Below are 23,851 nucleotides of genomic sequence, written 5' to 3' on the forward strand. Positions count from 1 at the left end.
CCTGCAATCCTGTTTGCTTCATAATGGCTCAGTTGCTTGGAGACTCTCTCATCAGCCTGTGTTCACCTGTTCTATCCCCCCGGAGAGCGCATTATCAGCGTCTGTAATAAGAGCTGCTGCTGGGAGTAGCAGTTTTTCTGCTGGAAGGAACAATGGCACCAAAAAAATGATCTGCATTGAAATTGCTAGCTGCAGCATTAGGCATACAAAAGACACGAGCTGTACTACATAATAATGTCTTTTTAATATGTCATATTCACTCGGTATTACTTCTCTGGGCTTTATCTTTGTGTGAAATGTTACTCCACCCCCCCCCCCCCCTTCTTATCTCCAGTTTTTGCATGTATACAAATCATTGCAGTTTCCTATAGGGGTCATTTTGGTCCATGAGGATTAAATACTGAAAGATGAAGTAGTGGCACCTGTATATTGACTGGTTAGAAGCTGTGTGTTTGCTGCGTATACTTGGTACGGAAAACTCTGAAGGCTAAAACTAGGTGACCACTTACACACCAGGGCTTGATAAATGTGTTATAAATCTAGTAGCCAGCAAAAAGTTAGGACCCAGGATGCCGCATGTCACATGACGTTAGGCGAATTGACAATATGTGACATTATATGATCAGTTAGTGTGTCAGTTATTACTGTCCCTTCATCCTCTTCCTGTGTGTCACAGTAATAAGTGCCATCTCACATTTAAATTTTGAAAAAAACAAAAAAAAACAACCTTGCCTCCCTCTCCATCCTGTTCTGCCTCCGGTGTTCAACGGTTGTCTTTGGTTAGCATTTTGGTGTCACATGACTGTTGAGGCCTCGTCGTTGACCCTTTTGTACTTCAAAGAATTAAGGGCCACCGCCAAGGAAGCTAGTTAGCCACAGTGCTCACCTGATGTCCGCCGCACATGTAACGGGGGACCGAATGGGGAGCTCAGTGCAGAAACAGAGGCGAATGTAAGAAAGTTTTTTTTTTTTTTTTTTTTTCCTATAAAAAGGTGGACCCGCCTTATCTGAAAGGGCTGACAAAAACCTGGGTGCCATGACAAACTTTAGTCTCCATGGCGACCTGGTGTCCCCGATTTGTCAAACCTTGATATTCATTACATACCTACACAATGTAAGTTCTCTGTATAAAATTGGATATTTAACAGTCTACTGCTGTCCAATCCTACAACTTCCAGCATATTGACTGTCCAGGCATGCTGGATGTAGACATTTTGCAACATCCTGGTGGACCACTGTTTGGAACCCACTTGCCTATTATATTGGGACCCATATTAGGTATCTTTATAGTACAAATTCGTGATATGGCCATCATTGCCTACTTTGTGCAAATGTAAAGGTTTTCTATGGTCATGTGCTTGTGACAAATAAAATAAACTCTTAAAAATACAAGTGACTGGGAGCCATGAACTACTCAAAGCCCAGGACAGATGGCAGCATTTTGTCAGATAATACTGCATTAAATGTTTTGTCTAAACATTCACTTGTTTTTGTTACACTACAGACTTTATAGCCAAGTGCCATAAAGCTGATGAAGAAACGTTTTTAAAAACCTGGTGAGAAATAAGCTGAAGATCTATCGTCTAGATATTTTACGCCTTTAGGAAATTGCTTCAAAATCTGAGTCGGCTGTAAAGCATTGAATTGTATTTGATTAGTGTTCCCAAACTGTGCCAATGCAGACATATGGCAGCGATTGATATATTCTGACAATAACAGTTATCATTTGTTCAGACTTTGTGGTTCAAACCAGGGCACATCTGTTGTAATTCATTGACCTTCAAGGTCTGTGAAAGCTGAAGTGAATTCTTTCATTTAATTTCTCCTAAACACCCCGCTCACTGCCGCGCGTTCTTCCATGATTCTCTACTTGGTCCAAATTTGATGCGCGTCCTTAAAGATATTGATCGCCAGCGACTCATTAAGCCGGAATGGCGTTCCTTGCTTTTGTTTTCTAGTTTTAATTGATTAATGTTTTCTGTCACTGATGCATACAAAGCATTTTTAATAAATCTCCGCTGTTGTTGTGAAAGTTAATAAACAAAGGTGAAGTTCTGAAAACCTGAGAGAAATTTTATTAAATAATCTTATTAATCTAGATATGGCATAGGGGTAATGCACTTATCTGAATGTATATCTTTAGTGACTTTGCTCTATTAACAGACTTAGTATTGCTAATTCATGTCATTCATTATATAAAGCAACTGTTAATTTCTACATTAATGTTCTATTCACATGTACAGTATTCTGCGCAGGTTTGATGCGCAGGATTTTCTTCTGCAGATGTAAACTGACTGAACACAGCTTGAAATCCTGCGCATCAAGTCTGCACAGATTACTGTACATGTGAATAGACCCTAAAGGAGAATTCCAGCCAAAATTAACTCATCTCCTATGCACAGGATAGGGGATAAGTAGCTGATCACGGGGGTCTGACCTCTGGGACCCTGCGATCTCCGGAATTGGACCCGGCTCTCATTGAGGAGCGTGAGTCGCAGTACAGCACTCAGGCATCATCGCCACTCCCATAAAAATGAATGGAGTGCGTGCCATCTACCAATTGACAACACTCCTCCGCAATCTCTGGAACGGGACCCCATCTCTCTTGTGGATAGGGGATATGTTTTTATTTTGGCTGGAGTTCTTATTTTAAGGGTTTCCTGCTTGATCATACTGCTTGGCTTTTTTGTAGCTTATGTCCGATCTGACTATAGCTAAACTGCAGTGCCTAAAGAAAGGCAAAGGCTAGCCATACATGCAAGATAGTTGTCAACCAAAGACACTTTCTATTGACAGCTATTTCTCCAGATCGCCCCTTACACATATTTGGCCAAGCATGCACATGTTCTGAATCAGGAGAAGTGAGAAATCTGCCATATCTAAAGTTTAATGTAAAAGAAACCTCCAACCTAATGACTGGATTCAAAGGCACTGGACACACAATTGTAGGGATCTCAGGTTTATTCACCCACGATGCAACGTGTTTCACAGTAAGACTGCTAGTGCTGGTTTGGGTGCTGAGACCTCTTACAATTACAAAAGTAAAGTAGTAGGAGCTATTGGCTGCTTTCACGCCCCCCCCCCCACCTCTTCTCTATGCACCTCGGGAAGTCAAATTGCATGCTATATGGACTTGCCAGAAGTCTTGATTTGAAGTGTGATTCCATGTTCTTTCTCTGGCTTTGCGAGGTGTACAATGCAGATTTTAAGGGTTACAGGACATGCAGACTAGCCCATTCTGTCCTTCCATTCCAGTAATCATGGACGCCTTGGCACTCAGATTCAACCTTTGACATGTCACACTTTGATCAGTAGTTTATTAGAATGTTTGACAAGATTGAATAAAGTATCATTAAGACATTTTTAAAGAGTAGGAAATAGCCCACAATCGGGCAACAAAAACTAGACCTTGTACACTGAGGAAATGATACCCGTTCCATATACTCATTGGGGAAGATTTATCAAAACTTCTATAGAGGAAGAGTGGTGCAGTTGCCAATAGCAACCAATGAGGGAGGTTGAAAAAACACATGATAGTGTGGGTCTATACTTTTCATTATGACATGTCACACTTTGAATGAATTTGTAGGTATACTTTTTAAAACTCAGCATGCCAATTCTTCTCTCCCCAACATCTACTGTAGAGAGTCAGTCGGGAGGCCACAATACACATTAGATGATTGAATGTTCAAGCCCTTGTCAGTGGATTTGACTGATACGTGTGTAATGTGTACAGCCATCTTGAGGTAAAACACACTTCCAATCTCACCATTGGCTTAGGCTGCTTTCTGCTTCCTTTAGATTGGCTGCTATCTAAAAGCAAGCCTATCACAGGTTCACTATGAAGGTCTCCTAGCCTGCTTGCAAGCTAAAGACAAACCCTTAGGATGCCTTCCTGTTTTTTTAAAAAAAATTTTAATGAAATTTCCCTCTATTTATCCAATTAGATTTGGAGAGACTGACAATAGAAAAATTCTCGTAACCACTTTCGTTCCTGGTAAAATCTGGGAGAGGAGATAGTGAGTCAGTCATTTAGCTTTACGTCCTTGCCTATGGCAAATGAACATTGGACGCTGCTGGGTGTTAAGGGAATTGCAATTCTACTGTTATCAGTGTTCTGCTGTGATGATGGACAATTTTTGGGTCTTCTCTCAAACCCAACCAGGGTGCTTCAAGCTGTGCGTAACTACAACTCCCATCTGATGTCCAAACTGAGATGCCGGATGGGATCTGTTCTAGCATCGTTTTTTTTTCTACAGCTCCAGGGGGAAAAGATGCCAGACATATGTAAAGGAGACCTTAGTCTAACTTTACACTTTTTAATGGCACTATGCCAATAATTCCCCCCCCCCCCCCCCCAAAAAAAAAAGTTTTCCACCAGGGTACCCCTTTAAATGTGGTGCAGGTTTCTTTTTTTGCCAAAATGAAGCCAACATTCTGGTACAGTTGAAATGGTAAATAGGTACTCCCCTTTTTTGTAACAAAGTTAAAGGATTCTTTTTATTTTTATTTTTTTTATGTAATTGTGTTCTGTAAATGTGGAAAGATTACGGTATGATAGGCTTGAATTGCCATCATATCAGGAGGACGAAAATGCATCTGTGCTTAACTGAACTCTGGAGCATTGTAACGTTCGGCTGCTGCTGGATGAACTTTAAATGCCCTGTAGTATATGTCTTACTATTGAAGCTGTGTAGCATAGCTTTAAAGGGGCAGTTTTCCTTCATTTTGCTTCACAAGGCAGAAGGTACACTACATGGGATGAGTCCTTTATGGGTAAATCCGTAGGCAGGTTTCCTTAAAGGGGTACTCCACTGAAAAACACTGTACTCCATATCCAAAGGATAGGGGATAAGATGTCTAATCGCTTGGGACCCCCGCGATCTCCGATGCGCCACCCTAGTCATCCGTTCCTGGAGCGAACTCTGCTCCGTGCCGGATGACTGGTGACTACAGCTGCCACACACCTTACATTCATGTTTATGGGTGGTGGACGTAGCTGTCACTAACACGAAGGCTCCAAGCCTCCGTGTTTCAGATGCTGTCGCCCCGGAGATTATGGGTGTCCCCAGCGGCGGGACCCCCACGATCAGACATTTTATCCCCAATCCTTTAGATAGGGGATAAGAGGTATATCGGCAGAGTACCCCTTTAAGGCTCTGAATTTTTTCTTTAAAACGATCCATTATAGTATTCTTTTCAGCTAGAAGGGAAGAAATGGTCCTATGTAAGGGACATTTTTTTTAAGGAGGTGCCCCTCCCCCTTTATGGATTATGGATGTCTTCTCACTAGGGGTATCTCTCAGGATGCTTTACTGTAAAGTAGTTATTAAATTATACGAATGACTAGAAAGTAGAAAGCTGGACTGGGAGTTTATAGTTATCAGTCACTTATGGCCCAAACAAGGGCCCCTATTCATTCAGATATATTAATGCGTATTGTATACTCACTCTAAACACTGAAGATGACTTTCTTTGCAGGCAGGGAGTCTAATGAATCTGTGTGGTCTTCCTACTGTATCCTCACAACAAAGAATGCTTTGACTGCTTCATCTCCAAGGTCAACCAAAGTGGCTTGGGCTCCCACCCTCCCATTGAAGTTAATGACTCTCCGGCAATGCCTCTTGTTAATAAGTTTTTGCCTCCTCTCTGTGTGCAGGTCAGATGTCCTTGTTTCCCGGCAGTCATTGGCCTGTAGTCCTCTGTTCCCATGAGAAGGCAACCATGCGATGTCTAGAGATGCTCCGTGGCGTTTAACCTCTTATTGATAACCTGCAATGATCTAATGGAACATTAAGATTTTATCATTTGCTGCAGCGAGAACAGCTGTGTGATTTAAGGGTTATTACACAGCAGGGAGCCCTTTCCGCATGATGATCTCCGTCTTGGGTGTATTACGGGCTTGAGGGGTAGGCAGCCACTCTATGTCCAAACATTGCACAACCTGAATTAGTTTGTACACGTAATGTATAATGCATGCATTGTACATAACCTGAGCTGCTGTATTTTCTACACTAATATGCACATTGACATTTTAAAAGCCAATATTGTTTTTGTCTTATTGCTTTGTTTTGGGTGTACCCTATTCACTCGTGCCCTATTACACACTGCACTAGACTCCTTGCAAGAAAAGGCTTTATGGAGACCTGCTTGAATGCTTTATTATTGATAGCAGCTTCTTAAAACCTACTCACCTCAAATGCAACCTAGTCTTTGCCTTGAAAGAAGGTGCATTATTTCTAAATAAAGTTCTAAAACATAGGTTCTCTATAAGATTTAACAGATGTATAGGGGTTGTCGCTGCTGCTTTTTTTTAGCACCTTTAGTATAATGCCCTGCATTCCTTCGAGCTCTGCAATTTGGCTGCATTCTGATCCCCGTTTGACACTGTAGTATTTAAAGTTACATACTGTAAAATTCTGTGGAAGGTCCAGATGTTAAAGGAAATCTGTCATCAGTTTTACCTGCACTAACCTGTCGGTACAGACAGGTATTGCCGGTGACACTGATGACAACCCTACTTCATCCTGTTCCGTGCTCCGGTTCTCCCGCTATCTTCCTCTGTTGTTTTCATTCCTTGGCTGACTTGGAGCACGGATGGAGCTTCCTGAGGTCACCACTGCTGTTTGCTAACAGCAGGACCCAGCAGAGAAACAGCAGTGATGATGTTGGGAAGCTTCGCCCATGCTCCAAGTTGGCCCTGGAACAAAAACGGAGAAAGATAGCGGGAGAACCAGAGCACAGTACGGGACCAGGTAAATATGGTTGTCATAAATGTCAGCGGCAATACCTATATGTACTGACAGATTAGTGCAGGTGACTCTAACAGATTTCCATTTGGACGTCTGAGACTGGTCTAAACCTAGTCCATGAGCCAAGGATTTTTGTGGTATCGTATGCTACAGTTACTTACACAGCATGGCAGTATTATTTAAATGGTCTCTGGCCTTTCAACAACATTTTTATGATAAGCAGTTGTGTGCACTTAAATTTTTTTTTTTTTATAAATATATAAATGAAATTAAAAAAATCTGACTTATATTTTATCCAGTTTCACATATATCTTTGTAGCACACAATCCGAAGCAGCTGCAGCAAAGAAGACCTTATAGATAAGTACTGAGAAATGTAAGCTGTCTATCAAGCACTGGTGTGAGATATAGCACCTAGGCTATGAAAATTTTGGTCTGTTTCTTGTGAGCTGTAAAAGGGATGTTCTGCAGCTCAAGAATAGGGCAGAAGCAATAGATGACAAATGTATGTTTGTTTTTTGCTTTTTTTGTTTTGTTTAACCTGTTGGGGATGGAGGGCATAGGGGTATGCCCTCTCATCCCGTTACTTAAGGACTGAGGGTGTACCTGTATGCCCTGAGTCCCGTTACCAGGGTTTGAAGCGGGCCAATGCCTGGCAATAACCCTTTAAACGCCGCAATCAAAGTTGCAGCTTCTAAAAACGAAAGTAAAATGCAATGTCCCGATCAGCTGAGAGGACAGCGGGATGGTACTTGCCTGCCTCCTTGCTGTCTGATCGGTGTTCTGCTGCTCCATGCCTGGCTGAAAACATTATGGCATAGCATTGATCAGTATATGCAATCAACAGACTGCATGTTGTAGCCCCCATGGGAGTTTAAAAAAAAAAAATTCATAAAAGTTAATTAACCCCTTCCTAATAAAAGTGTGAATCCCCCCCCCCCCTTCCCATTTAAAAAAAAAAAAAATAATAAAATAAAAATAATCCTATGAGGTACCCACGCGTGTGTAAATGTCCAAACTATTGAAATATATAATGTTAAATTGCATGGTAGAAAAAACGTAAAAATATATTAAAGTCCAAAATTGTGCATTTTGGTTAAAAAAAAAATTAATAAAAAGCGATCAAAAAGTCCCATCAAAGCACAAATGGTACCAATAAAAACTACAGACAACGAAAAAGAAAATGAGCCCTCATTTAAGCCCTGTATGCCTAAAAATAAGTTATAGGGGCCAGAAGATGACAATTTTAAACCTACTGTAATGGTCGGAGAAAGCTGCACGGACTGGGGAAAACCGCATCAGGGAGTGGAGTCTAAGGAACCGCTGGTTTTCACAAGAGCCCGCAGCAAAGCAGCTTGGACTCGCTGCGGCAGGCATACTCCCAGGTCGCTACCCCTGGTACAGCAAACCCACAGTAGTGGCCAATGTGAGGTGTGATGCAATTAATAAGGAAATTCAGAGACACTGACTGGCAGGAAGGTCAGGGCTGGTGGCAATATACGTGGTCAGGATACGTAGAAAAACTGTACTGGTACACGGTATAGACAGGACACTGCAAGGCACGCTTTATCAATGGCTCCTCGGCACAAAGATCCGGCAGAGGTTAAGAGGAAATGCAGACACTTTAGAGGGCCAGCGCACTGGTAATTAGTCCTTTCTGGGCGCTGACCCTATAAAGATCAGAGAACCGGCGCTCGTGTGCACGCTGGCAGTGAGACGAAGCAGATTAGCCAGGAGCGCAGTGAGGTAAGTAACCGCCGGCTAACTGAGTGCTACCGCAGCCAGACATGCTGGCCACGGTGCTGCCTGTCCCTGAAACTGTACAGGGAGATGGGCTGTGAGTACCGGCATGACCGGCCGCGGCGCGACTCATGACACATACTTATTTTGGTGCATGTAGTTAATTATTTTTTATAGTAGTAAAATAAAATTAAATCTATATAAATTGGGTATCCTTGCAACCATATTAGCCTACAGAATAAAGATAAGGTGTCTTTTTTACCGAAAAGTGCACTGCGTAGAAACGGAAGCCCCCAAAAAGTTACAAATGGCATGTTTTAGTTTTTTGTTTCTCCACAGATTGTTATAAAATAAGTGATGTCATTACAAAGTACAACTGGGGACACAAAAAACAAGCCCTTATATGGATCTGTGGCTGAGAAAGGCAGGCAGGCACTACTGCAAGGCTAGCAAGGGTTAATAGACCAACATGTGGAGTGGCGCAGAGATAGTGAATATGCTTCCTGGGGTGCTAATCAAAATGTCCAGGTACACTATAACCAATAAGTGCGGAGAAAAAAGATTTAACAGCTTCACTGGGCAAGTGCAAAAGTCCTCTTTATTAGATGCAGGTTAAAACATGCTGGAAGTGGGGTAGAGAGATGCGGTCAGCATAAGCTGACTGACCGGCCGAGGCGAGGCAGTGCTCCTTTCACGGTTCAGCCGCTTTATCAAGCCTTGAACCGCGGTTCTGCCCACTTTCTCAAGTGGGCTGAACTGCGAAAGGAGCGCCGCCTCGGCCGGTCAGTCAGCTTATGCTGACCGCATCGCTCTACCCCACTTCCAGCATGTTTTAACCTTTTAACCTGCATCTAATAAAGAGGTCTTTTAACAGCTTCACTGGGTGAGTGCAAATCTACTATTTTCTTATATGGATCTAGAGGTGGAAAATTAAAACGCTATGATTTTTTAGAAGGGAGGAGGAAAAAGGGAAAGTGCAAAAACTAAAATTGGACTTGTCCTTAAGGTCAAAATGGGGTTCGTGCCCAAGCGGTTAAATAAAGAAAAAAAAAAGTTAACTGATCTATTACAAAGCCTCTTGTATTTACTTTTTACTATTGATTTTATCCACGGTTTAGTGACCATTTACGCACCATGTATGGTTTTATTTATATTTACTGTATGCCTATAGTTGGCTTAACTATAAACTTTTTGTAGTGTTTATAGGTTTATAAATTTTATAAGATGTTAACTTTTTTTTGTTGTCTGGAGGGCATGTGCTATCAGTAGGTTTTCCTATGGATGGGGGTTATATGTGATCCATATTGAACCTTCTACGAAAAAAATCACCATTCTATTCATCAGTAAAATGGATGTTCTTATGTGTGACCTGATTAGAGAAGCAAAGTGTTTGGTATTCCATGTTCTTCTAAGGTCTCCTGTTCTCTGCAGAGAGCATGTTATGTAAGGCAATTCTTCTGTTTTTGGCCACCACGAGGAATAAACCTGCACAGACCACATCAATGAAGCCTGGCTCAATACAAATGTACTGTGTCGTTCCAGGAAGGGGAGGTGGGATGGCAACACTGTTGTCCAAGGGCACGTGTAGAGTTCTAGCTTGGCCATAGAGACAGCCAGGGATTGTTTCCCAGATTCTTTTGTACTTCACAATGTCGCTCTTAATTACATTTGCAATAAAAACCTGATTTAAATCTACATATCCCATTGGTACCTTTCTTGACCTTCAATTCCTGGGAAGGGCTGAAGGGACCTCAGTAGAGAAGCATGAAATGATTTTAATGCCACAGAAATGCTCTGAAAGTTCCATTTTATGTCGGAAAATAGTAAGTGCCTGTTCTTTGAATAAACTGAATAATTTATCTTTTATTTTAATTTTATTTTTTAATGTTAAAAATTCCTTCAAACACAACTCAGACTGTCTCTGAAGATCTGTTAAAAGCTTATTCCATTGCAGGGTTGATTATAAGGGCAACCAATGTTTGCCAGTTTTCTTTTTCTTCTTTCTCCATGACACTTGCCCCTTACTGAATAAAGTAATGGAGTTGGCACTTTTGGCAAAGAATTACAAGTAAGGCACTTTATTTATTTTTTTGTCCCCCTCCTTTTCCAGGGCTGTAAAGTAAAAAGCTGTAACAGACCTCCCAGTTCTTTGTGCATCTAACAAGATCAGCAGCTCTTTTATTTTCCGACTAGCTGTGGGCAAGTAGTTCCTGAGACCTGTTACCATGGCATAGTGCCCATAGTTGTTAATCACAGTCCTTTTAGTTTGCTTTTGCTGTTGTTTGTACTGTATAATTTATACTGGTTTTCTTTTCTAATAGTAAAAAAAAAAAATAGATAGATATTTTTTAATCCTCCCATTTATTAAGCTTCTTTTTAGTTTGGACTTTCGACCAGATGGTTTTGCAGTGGTACCAGAAAATATTAAGTATTTCAAACAACTGTTTACATAGGTAAAGCCGCACAGTAAAACTGGCAGCTATTCCGTAGTCGTTCTGAGACATTCTCCAGAAATCCTTCCAGCAGCTCTGTTGACACAGACTGACTGACTCAGATGGTGTTTTTTTTTATTTTTATTTTTTCATCAGAAGCTACACCCACCATCTACGGGTCACCTCTTAAAATCCCAATAGGCATCCCAGCCAACAGTGTCATTTAGGGTTTCCTTTAATTAAGAAATAATTTCAAAGTTAAATTGGCTTTTCTTAGTCTATGGGTGACACTAATTATAGCGTGCGCCTACATGTTTATGTAGACTTCAAGAGTTCTTGATGGAGATCTGCCATTAAAATGCTCCTTCATGACATGACAGGCAATTGCAAAGATGATTTGCATTATAGTGTTCTTTCAATTATAAACTTTTTTTCCTTTCTCTGTGAATCAATTTCTCTTGTCATGCTGAAGAACTTTGCCTAGACTTTAATTACTTTTATACAGCCATTCATTTGCATCCATCGCTTTCCCCATTTTAGTCAATCAGATCGGCATACAATACAGTATTTTTCTATTCTTCACCCTATGCATATTGTCAAGGGTTCAATATCCAATTTTCTGGAGATGGTTTTCTATATGACTGGTTGTAGGGGCATCTCCTCCCTTTATGCTCCTTATGACCACCTAAACATTAACTGTTTTTATGTAGAAGAAGAATGGGTAGTATATAGGAGCAAGGAAACCTTTTATTAGTTGCTATGATGCTGTAATCTTACTACTGCTTAGTCTGAACCCAGTGAGGCTGGTGGTTATAACTTCTTAATACTTTTCATTACTGCAGCAATATACAGCAGTCCCCCAGTGGGCTGGAGCTCTGATGCAGTAATGGGCCTCAAGGGTCCATCAGAAGACGTTGTCATGGGGAGTTGACTTTGTAGCCAATCGCTTCTCACTAGTAACTTGGTAACCTATTATTCTGTATGGCTTACTTCACTTATATCCAGGGCATAAGGACATTTTTTTTTATATGATTGCAACTGAACTGATAAAAAAAAACAAAGAAAAAACCTATGATACCTGTTGTATTTTTGCAAGAGCCTTCAGAGCTGGGTAGGAAAACACTGCCTATCTGGTGTCTAGACCAGTCTAGTATTTAACTGGACAAGCTGGATACCAGGAATGATCCCATTCAGTTCTTGCATAATTTTCCATCTGGCATTCTTGTACACTTTGGGCTTGTTCCTTTTATATTGACGAGCTGGAAAAGGTTCCTTTCTGCTTAGTATATGTTTTATAGATGGATGTTGGACCTCAAAATTATATTGTCTGGTTGGCCCAAATAACCCCAGTACCACCATGTGAATGAGAACTCCTCTTGTCCTAAAGCTTGAATACCAATGCTTTTTAGGGGGAAAAAAACTAGATTTTGATGGAGCATGGCACAGATCCTCCATATGAAATTGGAGGCACAGAACGTGACCTGGCAGGCCTATTAGAGCTCTTGGTAAATTGTGATACAGCAAAGTATATAAGCCCTAATAGTGTATAGGGCTAATATGGCTCAAAATCTGAGGTTCAGCAGTAATTCCATATTTTCTGGAATATGTGTAATATAAAACAAAAGAGAATAATATGAAAATGATATAATATGTCTAGCAGAATATTTCTTTACTAGGTGTCCTATACTTTCCATATTACACCATTTCAGCTATTTCTGACAATTGTACTCCATTTTGTTTCAGATCTCACACTTCTGACAACATAAGGGAAGTGCTAATTGCTTGCTTGGGGTGCAATTTAATATTTGTCTCTGCTGAGAAATCTTGTGCATAATGGTCTGTGTATTAATAATTTGTGATTTATAAAAAGCATAGCCCCCTCCTTAGAATTCTCACCCATTGCTTTACACATTTGCCTTCTTCAGCGCATTGCTCTTCACAGATTGCCCAGTTGAGTGAAATATACAATCCACACCCTCCTTCTCAAACCGTAGAAAGAAATCATTAAAACTTGGCAAATTTTTCTCATAAAGAAACATTATAGATGAACATCTGGAAGTTAGTTTTTGTCTTTGGTCACCTTGCTTTCCCAAGAACCCACAAACATGTGGTGCTATTAGATGTTCCTTGGGGTTATCACTCTTCTAACTGTCTTATGATGTAATTTTTGTAATTTTGTTAATTAATCGGGGCCGGTTTTAGGCTTGGCGTGGCCCTAGGCATTATCAAAATTGGGGCCCTCAAAGTTGTAATAGTGCACTAACCAGATTTGCACTTTTTCGGTCACTTCAAATACCATAAAAATATCTAAAAAGCAATTTAAAAGTCCCATTAAAACAAAAATGATACTGATTAAAACTACAAATCACAGCGCAAAAAATTACCCAATACATCCCCATATACAGAAAAATTAGTTATATGGATCAGAATAGTACGATTTTATATTTTTGTATAGTTCCCCCACATTAGGTGTGCCGTACAGTTCCCCCCCACATTAGGTGTGCAGTACAGCCCCCCCCCCCCACCACATTAGGTGCAGTACAGTTCCACACACACACACACACACACACACACACACACACAGTGCAGTACAGTTGCCCCACAGACATACATCCTTCAGCTATATACAGTGTATGGCTGGAGGCTGTATATCTGTGTACTGCCCCCACTTCAGTGTTCCGACCACTGGTCCGGGGTCACAATCTACTGCTATGGCCTATAGGCCATAGCTGTAGGTCCCAGGACCGGTGGTCGGAACACCGAAGAGTGTTGCTGGTGGTGCTGGTGATTTACCATTCTGGCCAACGCGCATCCTCCTCACAGCCCCGCCCCCCTCCTGCGTTGCTATGGGCGCATGCACGGGACGTCAGTGACGTCCCTGCGTGCACTAACTCCTGTCAGCCCCTGCGTTTTTAAGGTTAACGTTGGGGCCGCCACAGAAAGGTAACAGGGACATCCTTTTGTCCCGAAAATATTTTTTGGGACACGGATGTCCAGAATGTGATGGGGGGGCCCCCTGCGGGATGCTCAGTGGCAGCCGCGGATCCCCCCCCCCCCCCCAGGCTTGATTAGGCCTATGCTGAGCAGGGGGCCCCCCTAGGCAATTGCCTGGTTTACCTCGCCCTAACGCCGGCCCTGGATGTAATTCCTCTATGTATTTTTAACCACTTGTTGTTGGGGCATTGCACGGTGGCTTCTGGCTGCCCCTCTGGCCTTGATTTTATAGGTCTGTTTAAGAGTAGGAAGATGATCTATCAGTCAAGTTTGAAGACCGCCCCAACGAATTGTTGTTCAGGCAGCATGAAACTTGATGACAGATTCCCTTCTTAAGAGGGGTAGGCTTTTGGGGAAATCTTGCTATAACTACTTAGGAGAGCAGGCTAGGGAGAGCTTGATTTATTTAAAAGGTTCACATGACCCTAATGCCCTACAGAGACTTGTGCTGATTTGTGACTTCGGGAGCTGGCTTCTGGACCATGCTACAGTATGGACCCATAGACTTCTATGGGTGGCATGTTACAGGTCCACCCACCAGTGTACAGAGCTTGAATTGTGTGGTGTTTTTTTTTTTTCCCCCCTTCTTGTCAATTCACTGCATTTCGTCTGCTGCCGTCAAACTTTCCACCTGATAATCTATAAATTGTTTATGCGTCCATGTTTATTGTTGTGCCTGCAATTTTGTGGTAGCGGATGTGATAAAGCAGAATGTCTTTAACCGTTAGCAGTTAGGTTTTGCTTTTTTAGTGCCAACCATAACATTTTAAGAGTTTGCCATCCAGTCTTAAAGCAGCAGGATGCTTGTCTGTTCTGGTTTACAGCCCTAAGTCGTGTGGGGCTGATCGAGGAGACTGTGTATATCTCAAGTGGGTTTTAGTCCATAGGAAGACATAGTGGGTCATAAACTATACAGCTGTTTGTAGGCTTGGCTATAAGAATATTATCTGTGGTTGTCCATAAAAATGAATAATTATGAAGATCCACTTTTATTGTATTCAAATTGGTTATTTAAATTGAGGTATGTTTAGTTGCCTTGTAATACTACGTATATAATACGTACGCCATGTACCCAAATACATATAAGCTACTGTTATGCAAATAAAGAGTATGGTGTTTTTATGTTTTGTTATGCTACTTGTTATTTCCTTTGTTTTTTGTTTTTTTATATGTGAACCCACTGTTATTAAAGAAGTGCTACAGAGTTTGACAATTTATTCCCTATCCAAAAGATAGGAGATACGTATTTGCAGCAATTGGACCCCCCCCCCCCCCCCCCGTGATCTCCTGCACAGTGCTGAGGGCTGTCGACCACAACAGAGTGGTGGTGGACACGTCCCCTCTATGTATCTTTTATGAGAGAGCTGGAGATACAGTGTTCGAGTATCTCCAGCTCTCACATAAAGATGCATAGAGGTAGTGTGTTCACCATTACTTTTGTGTTGGGGTCTACAGTCTCCTTGCATGGAGAGGAGATTTCTCTGTGCACGTGGAGAGCTGGATGCCAGGCAGCAGATTGTGGAGGGGTCTTAGTGGTCGGACCCCATGCGATCAAACCCTTTTTCCTTATCCTTTGGGGAAAAATTTGCACACACACACTGCAGTTTCCCTTTAAAGGGTAAAGTTTTTACCCTAATACAGGAATTTAGGTGCACTACTGTGGTAGATGTAAACAATGACATTGGCTGACCCTCAAAACTGATGTTAAAATTGAGACTCAAATGGCAGGAGGTGCTCAACCCCAAATACAGTTGTGCATTTATGCTGGGGGAGCAGATCCTGCCCTTGTGGTCTGTTGTTTAGGGCAATCCCCAGCATAAAATGCATACACTGGGGGATGCCTGCAACAGACTACAAGTGCCACAATGGCATCCTACACCAGATAAATGGTGTGGATGTGTACCAATTAGAAAAAATACAATACAGGAATTTAGGGGCACTACTGTGATAGATTTAAACAATGACCTTGGCTAACCCTCAACACTGATGTTCAAAAGGTTTAGTGTTAAGTCCCGTAACGCTTGAGAAACCTTGGCGTTGGTGTGCGGGCTCAGGTATGTCTCAATTTTAACAACTTTTTTGAGGGTTAGCCAATGTCATTGTATACATCTATACATCTAACATCTGTTATAATGTCAGCACCTAAATTCCTGTATTTTTCTAATTGTTACACATCCACACTGTTTATCTGGTGTAGGATGCCATTGTGGCACTTGTCTGCCGAAGGCATCCCCCATTGTATGCATTTATGCTGGAGATTGCCCCTATTTTTTATTATTATTTTTATTTATTTTTTGTTGTGTCATAAATGGAGTCTGTATGTATGTTCACACATTGATAAATTCACAGCGGGCTACCCACTGCAAGTTTTGTTACTGTTCACTTTCATGGATCAGTGGAAAATCTGCAATAGCAGCAGATTACATGTGGACCCATTTAAGTGAATGGTAGTTATCAACGTGTGAACGTACCCTGTGACAGAGTTCCCACGCAGTGGTGAGCCTAGTCTTACTTTTCACTTTGATTCTGTTCTGCGGTTTTCATGCAAGGTTATGGCTTCTAATGGAGTGTACACTGGTGACGTGATACGTTGTTAGAAGAGAAATATTAAGTTGAAATCTCAAGAATATCTATCCACCATTACGTTTCACTAGCTGGCTTGCTCGGGGATACATTCCTGGTCTAGGGCCTTAATGTTCAGTCATCTGTTACTCTCTAACAACCAGAATTTTCAACTGTAGATCATGTTCTAAAAATGTGGATAAACAGAAACCAGATGTGAACAGTGCAGATTCTTCGGAGGAAATACCCACGGGATCTCTCATTTTATACAGCATTCCATGATGCAACATAATCTTTATAAGAAAGTTCTCCAAAAAGAGCAAAACTTATTTTATATATATTTTAACCCTATTAGTTCTCATCTGTGCTAAATTTTGTAACGGCTTATAATGTCAGCTGGAAAAAACAACTTGAGAGCTGTATTTTTATCAGATTGCAAAAATGTTGCAAGTTTAATTGAGAACAATAATGGACATCTGATGTCATGTGCCCACATTATCTTGTGCAAGAAATTGTTTGATGTGTTGCCCTTCCCTAAACATTAGCCATGAATGCAAACATAAAATTGCCAACTGGTGAAACAATTTTGCATCCGGATTATAGGTTCCAAATCACACCAGACATGGAGATCATGCCTTTGGTTGCTGAATTATCCTCATGTCTGTGGCCTCTGTATAGTACGCAATAGCAAAGATCTGTAGATAAATCAGTGTTGGTACATTCACTTGTGTATTTATGCGCCAGAATTTGCTGCCCATTGAAGTCACCTCAAATATGCAGCAGAAAGTACGCATGTGTGTACATACCCTTTTTGTTTCTGGTCCTGCTGGTTGCCAAAAGTATAAACTTTGGATAACTAAACTAAAACTGACAGCTGATATTTTTTCTGTACTTTCAAAGATAAATCATATTACTTATATTTTTGCCTTTTTTTTTTTTTGTCTTGTAGCATACACGGAGGGGAACGTGGGAGCACTACACGAAAACAGACATGGAAGCTCCGTGCAGATACGGAGGCGAAAGGCAGCCAGTGAACCATACTGGTCCTATTCAGGTATGTTGATTTACTTTATCATGGTGAGGTTGATGCAAACATTGGGCATAATTTGTTAGTATTGGACATTTTGTTTTTGGAAGTTTTCTGAATGCCTGACCTGTAATCCTATTAACTGAAATTTTTTAATGATGGGATTTGTAGTTTCTCAGCAGCTGAAGAGCCACGTGTTGTAGTCCTCTGTGGGTTTTGTGGATGGAAGCTGCAGGCATCGGCTGTGTATTCTATTTTATACAATTTTGGGCTACATACAGCTTATATGCTTGAGAAATGAATTTCAGCAGACAAATTATTAAGTATAGTAAGGAATAATGGACACTGTTGTGGATAGTTTACAGGACCAGAGGACATTTTAGGGTAACCTATAGGCTAGTAGGGAATAATACTGTAGATTTTCCTGGTTTATGTAGCTGGTTAGTTCCACACATAGTACAGGCATCAGAGTTTCTGCTTGCAAACTTGAATAGTAGAGTCAGGAGGCACTCACCACCGTAGATTGTGCAAAAATCCAAATTCTTTATTGTATGGGGCAGAGATAAAAGCGGACAAGTGTGGAAGCAGCACACCAGGGAAAGGTAACCGCTATTTCACGCCTATTACAGGTGCTTCATCAGACCCAGGGAGTTTCTGCTTGTACTTGCTGGTTTTACTGATTAACAATATGAACCTGGGGTCAATATGCAGCTCTCGAAAATTGTGACTCATGATTTTACTAAAAGAAAAGTCTCAATGTTATACTTTATGAACAATTCAATGCCAAATTCAAATAATTTTTTTATTGGGTATTCCATCCTATAAGATTTATCTCTTATACACTGGATTATGGTAAGTGTTTGTGTGGTATCTAACTACTGGGACCCCCATGATCTCATTAACCAGGACCCAAGTCTCCTGTTGAAGTGGAGTGGTTAGTCGTACATGCGCACCACGGCTCCATTCATAGTGTATGGGTGCGCTCCCGTAGGTAGCTGACTACAGCACTTGGCTTTCTCCAGAATTTCCTGTAGACAGTAAATGAACTTGTGGTGTGAATATACATTGTTAATAAATATGCCACATGTGAAACTTATTAGATGTGGTTTGTGAATTATACATGATAGAGCTACTCAGCAGGAATCAAAATGGGCCATCTAGGACAGAAGGTCCCGTTGTTAATCTTCCCTTTCCATCACTTGCCGACTGCTCTTCTCCCCAATATATATGCATGCATGTGAGTATCTGTTCTAAATGTGTGTATGGGGGTGAATGGAGATGCCAGTCTCTCCTGGCAGTGGTTTATCTTGCGGAGATCAAAAGGATCAGGCAGTATAGATTCCAACATGCCTGACCTTTCTCTTCCCCAATGTTTTCTGGTCCCAACAAAACTGTAGGGGGGCAGCCGACTCCTATTGAAAGCAAGCTTTAGGCCAGTTCCACCCTTATGACTTACAAGGAGTCCTGCACAGGCCTTTACCACCCAAGTAGCAAAGAGGATGGAACTTCACCTTCTCTCTTCAGGGTACATCTATCCGAGAAGAGATCTTTGCTCTTGGCTATTTTTTTACATATGTAAACAAGCCACCTAATTCTATGCATTTTTTTTATTTAATGTTGCCACTTTGTTGCTGTACGTAACTACCAGTGTCACACTCTTATTATCACAGTAAGGGTCCATTTGCTTTTCTGAGAGGAAAGCCATACGTGTAATTTTAGAGTTTCCAGTCGAAGTTTAATCATAATCTTAATCTTGAAATTAAAGTGACTCAGTGATTTTACTTAGAATAATAATAAAATCCTCCTCCTTACCTCTCAAGTGTACAGTTTTTGGCTGCCTCAGAACAAGTAAAACCAATAATATTGATCTCCTGGTGATATTTCATCCCCTTGAGTTTTACAATGTGACATCATTTCCCAGAACGAACAGTGAAAGAAAAACCATATCAGAATGAGAACTGTCAGGGTTAAGATGGGAAATACTGGAATAGTCAGTGTTTTGTGTAGTTTTTTTTTTCTTAGTCATTACATAATGTTAGCCTGTTGACATGCCAATGGATGCCATATATAATGAGGCTTAAAGTAGTGAAAATTTGTAAGGCATCATTTTATCAGGTCTCTATTTTCCAATGGTTAGAATCTTCTCTTCTACTGCCCGAATATGCGTGGCAAAAGTTGATGGATCCATCATATGTGAAATGGATCAATTGAAAAATATTCTGTATAGCATTCTGTAAAGGTACATGTAATGCCAGTGTAAACCCATTTTAGTTGGTTACATGATGCATCATTTCCGCTTGTGTTTTTTTAAACAAGGGTCTACTTTACCAATGTTAATGGAGGAAAACTGTATAGCAGTTTGCACCACAGTGTCCAATGACTTGGAATCACAGTGGCTTCTCTGGTTCATAGTACCCTTGGTGTCTTTACAAAGCGGTGTCTTAATGCAAATTACCATTTCTTAACTCCGTCTATAAGAACCCCAACAGGTCATATCTTCAGGTTTTCCTTACTGTTGCATTGTGATATAATTTTCTTAACAATGCTTTTCATATAGCCACAGTTGAAACACCAAGATATTATGATGTAATGTGAGTACTTTAGGACTAGAATAGACAAACACTGATCAAAACTGTCCAAACCATGTTTCCTTGTGGGAAGACCCACAAGGAGCAAAACTACATGGTTAACATCATAAATGGGGGCCAAGACTTCCAACCATAAGACTGTAGTAAAATATCTCTATTATGCTGGTCTGAAACTGGCTTTAGGTTTAACATCTTTATGAAGTTATACTATCGTCCATCCCATTCTCTAAACAAATGTCCCTCTATGCAAAGTGTTACAAAAGCAGTGAAAAGATCTTTCCAAAAGGCCAACTGCATGAGAGGTTCTTCAATACAATTTTAGGTGATCATCTACAAACATCTCCACTGTAGGACTGGAATAGAGAAACACTGATCTAAACTATCCAAACCATGTACATTGGAGAGGTTTGTAGATGATCACCTAAAATTGTATTGAAGAACCTCTCATGCAGTTGGCCTTTTGGAAAGATCTTTTCACTGCTTTTGTAACACTTTGCATAGAGGGACATTTTTGTTTAGAGAATGGGATGGACCATAGTATAACTCCATAAAGTTGTTAAAGGACATCTGCAGCGTTACAAACCCTTATCCCCCATCTTGAGGATAGGGGATAAGTGTTTGATCGCGGGGGGTCCGAACGCTGGGGCCCCCGGTGATCTCCTGTACGGGGCCGTGGCTCTCCCGTGCAGGGGGCGTGCCAGCCGCAGCATGACGTTGCTGCTGGCGCGCCTCCTCCATACATCTATATGGGAGAGGTGGGGAGGCAGCATTCGTGCCTCCCCGCATCCCCCATAGAACTGTATGGGGACGGGGAGGAGACGCTACGCACCTTAGCGCTCACCATGAGTGCTTATAACGAGGCGCCCCCAGGGAGATCAATGTTTCTCTATTCCAGTCCTAAAGTATTTACATTTGGTCATAAGATCATGGTGTGTTAACTGTGGCTATATGAAAAACATTGTTAACCAAATTATGTGTTGACCTGTAAATCGTACTGAAAAAATAACTTGTGTATATAATCATTAACCACATGATGCTTTCTAATAGATCATTCTTAAACCCTTGTATAACATTACTCTGAGCACATTCTGTGCCGGAGGTCATGGAAAAATGTTGTCATTTCGGGCACAGGCAGAAAACTTTGAACTTCGAAAGTTAACATTTAAAAGTTTTGGCCAACATTTCCCTCGAGTGGCTTCATACATTGGGCTTATTAATTAAAGCGTGAGAGCAATTATCACGTCTCGGTGGTCGCTAATAACTGATAAGTCATTTGTTCTTAAGGGAAGAGACTTGAGGATTCTTGGCCCTCTGGACATTTTGATATGAAACACATTGTAATGCTATTAAATCCTTTCCCTGCTGATTTAAAAAGTGTTAAAATATATTGGGAATTGCATGTAAACCTTTGTGCTTTAAAACTTTTGCTGGTAGCTCATACTAATGAATAAACTGAAGACTGGTGTAATCCTCCTGGTATCTAAAATTCATTAAAAGCAAGTTTCAGCCAAATTATTCCTGACTTTATGGTTTTTGGAATTTATCGACACTTCTCTCTAATGTTGCACTGCCACAGGAACTACCTGACTGCTGTGCTCCCCATTCACTTACACTGAACTACTACTGTTTAGTAACTATTCATCTCCAACAGGGGGTAAAAAGCTGATAGGTGGGGTTCAACTACAGGGATACCACCGATCATGAAAACGTTCCATGAATGAATGAAGCAGAAAACGTGTACGGACAGACTATGGGACTTCCAGACTTTGCAGAGCTTTGCGGACCCATTAAATTTTTCTTTCATTCTCAAAAACCGTGTGGGTCCCAATGAGCTTACTATCCCCCTTTGTGTGGATAGGAGATATTTTTTATCAAAACTTTCATGCTGAAAACGTCCCCCCCCACCCCCCCCCCCCCTGGCTTATACTCGAGTGAACTCTCCGCCTGTCAATCCCTTCTCAGTGGTCTTCAACCTGCGGACCTCCAGATGTTGCAAAACTACAACTCCCAGCATGCTGGGAGTTGTAGTTTTGAAACATCTGGCGGTCCGCAGGTTGAAGACCACTGCGGCCTTGGTCATCATCCAGACCCCCCTTTTAGTTTTCTACACTCCTCCCCTCGGTGGGAAGGAAGGGTGAGCTGGTCTGGGCCATCTATGCTGCAGGGACCGTCCGGTGGGGAGGGTTAGTCATTCAGGGCTGTCCATCTTCACCGGGGGGCCCTCTTCTCCACTTTGGGCCCGGACTAGTGATGTTTCCTTGACCACGACGCACAGGGAGGTCCATGCGCAGCAGACGTCCGTGATGTCCTTGCGCATGAACGTCCCTGTGCGTCGTCATCAAGGCAATGTCCCTAGTCCGGGGCTGGCCCGGAGCGGTGAAGATGGACAGCCCGGAACCACTAACCCTCCCCACTGGATGGTCCCTGCAGCATAGATGGCCCAGACCAGCTCACCCTTCCTTCCCACCGAGGGGAGGCGAGTAGAAAACTAAAGGGGGGGTCTGGATGATGGCGAAGGCCGCAGTGGTCTACAACCTGCGGACCTCCAAATGTTTCAAAACTACAACTCCCAGCATGCTGGGGATGTTAATGATGGGGTTCTGGATGATGACATGGGGGGGGATGATGTATTTCCCACCCTAGGCTTATAGTCGAGTTAATAACTTTCCTGGGTTTTTGGGATGAAATTAGGGGCCTCGGGTATAGACTTTTGCAACAGAAATAAAGAATGAATATTGTGTATGCTTTGCACTGCATTCCTGGTGATTTTTGTATGCACCCCTCACTCAATGGGTCCTCAAAATGGCTTCGCCCCTAAATCTCTCCAGAGGTGCTTAGTCTACCCTGATCACATTTGCTGGTTGTCATTTAGCATAGTTTATAGAATTTACTAGACCCCACAATTTCTAACATCCACATAGGATGAAGGTTCTTAATTCTGACTTGAACAAGCTGTAAGAGTCTCTCCGGGGAGTCTACTAGGTCATGTTTTTATACATATATATTTTATTTTGCTGAATGTGCTTCAGACATCAGTGCTATGCTGCCAGACAGCGCTGAATATATTTCTTTGCTCTTTAGGTAAAGGGCTGTCAGCGGATGCTGTTAGTATATCAATTGGAAGGGCAGAAGACCATGAAAACAGCTTTATATTTCCGTTAAGCTATGAAAGATGTGGTGAATTTAATAGAAATGCATATGTCTTTATAGTCATAGTATGATCATAATGGCTGTCATATATTCCCTTTATTTGGTTTTAGGAGGTTATGTTTTGAAGAATATTGATAGCTACTTTTTTTTTTTTTGCATACACAATGATCAGTATTATGTTGGGTCACATGCCGTTAGATTAACTGGTCCAAGGGTAAAGAATGAAGCTGAAGGGTGTGTAATATATATAATGTATATGTGTGTGTGTGTGTGTGTGTGTGTGTGTGTGTATGTATATGTGAACTGTTGTCTGGAAGGAGCTCCTGGTCCTTCATTTTACATGCAATTCTTGTTGGGTGGCTTCATGTTAATACATGGAGTTCCGATAGCTGTTACGTATTACATTTGTGAGGGATGGTGGGGATTTAAGACATGGCTGAACCATGCATGGAAAAGGAAGGGCTAGTACAAGTAATAGCTGCTTCTGCAGAAATAGATACACTAAGCTGGCACTTGAGGTTTCATCCTGTTATTAGATAATTTTGTGGTGAACCCTTATTTGGGTATTGTATAGTAGTTGGGATACCACTGGACAAGTAATTATAAA

The 23,851-nt window shown here is 41.5% G+C and overlaps 1 protein-coding gene across 1 annotated transcript in view; it reads left to right on the top strand.

Moving 5' to 3' along the window:
* The window catches only part of PTPRG (protein tyrosine phosphatase receptor type G), a 530,620-nt gene that overhangs the window by 71,724 nt on the left and 435,045 nt on the right, over nt 1-23,851 (top strand). Inside the window, exon 2 of the mRNA XM_056524508.1 lies at nt 17,429-17,533. Within this exon, the coding sequence (XP_056380483.1) occupies nt 17,429-17,533 (105 nt within the window). The remainder of the gene's footprint in view (nt 1-17,428; nt 17,534-23,851) is intronic.

Source organism: Hyla sarda, chromosome 6 (genome assembly GCF_029499605.1).
Source record: "Hyla sarda isolate aHylSar1 chromosome 6, aHylSar1.hap1, whole genome shotgun sequence".
Lineage (NCBI taxonomy): Eukaryota > Metazoa > Chordata > Amphibia > Anura > Hylidae > Hyla > Hyla sarda.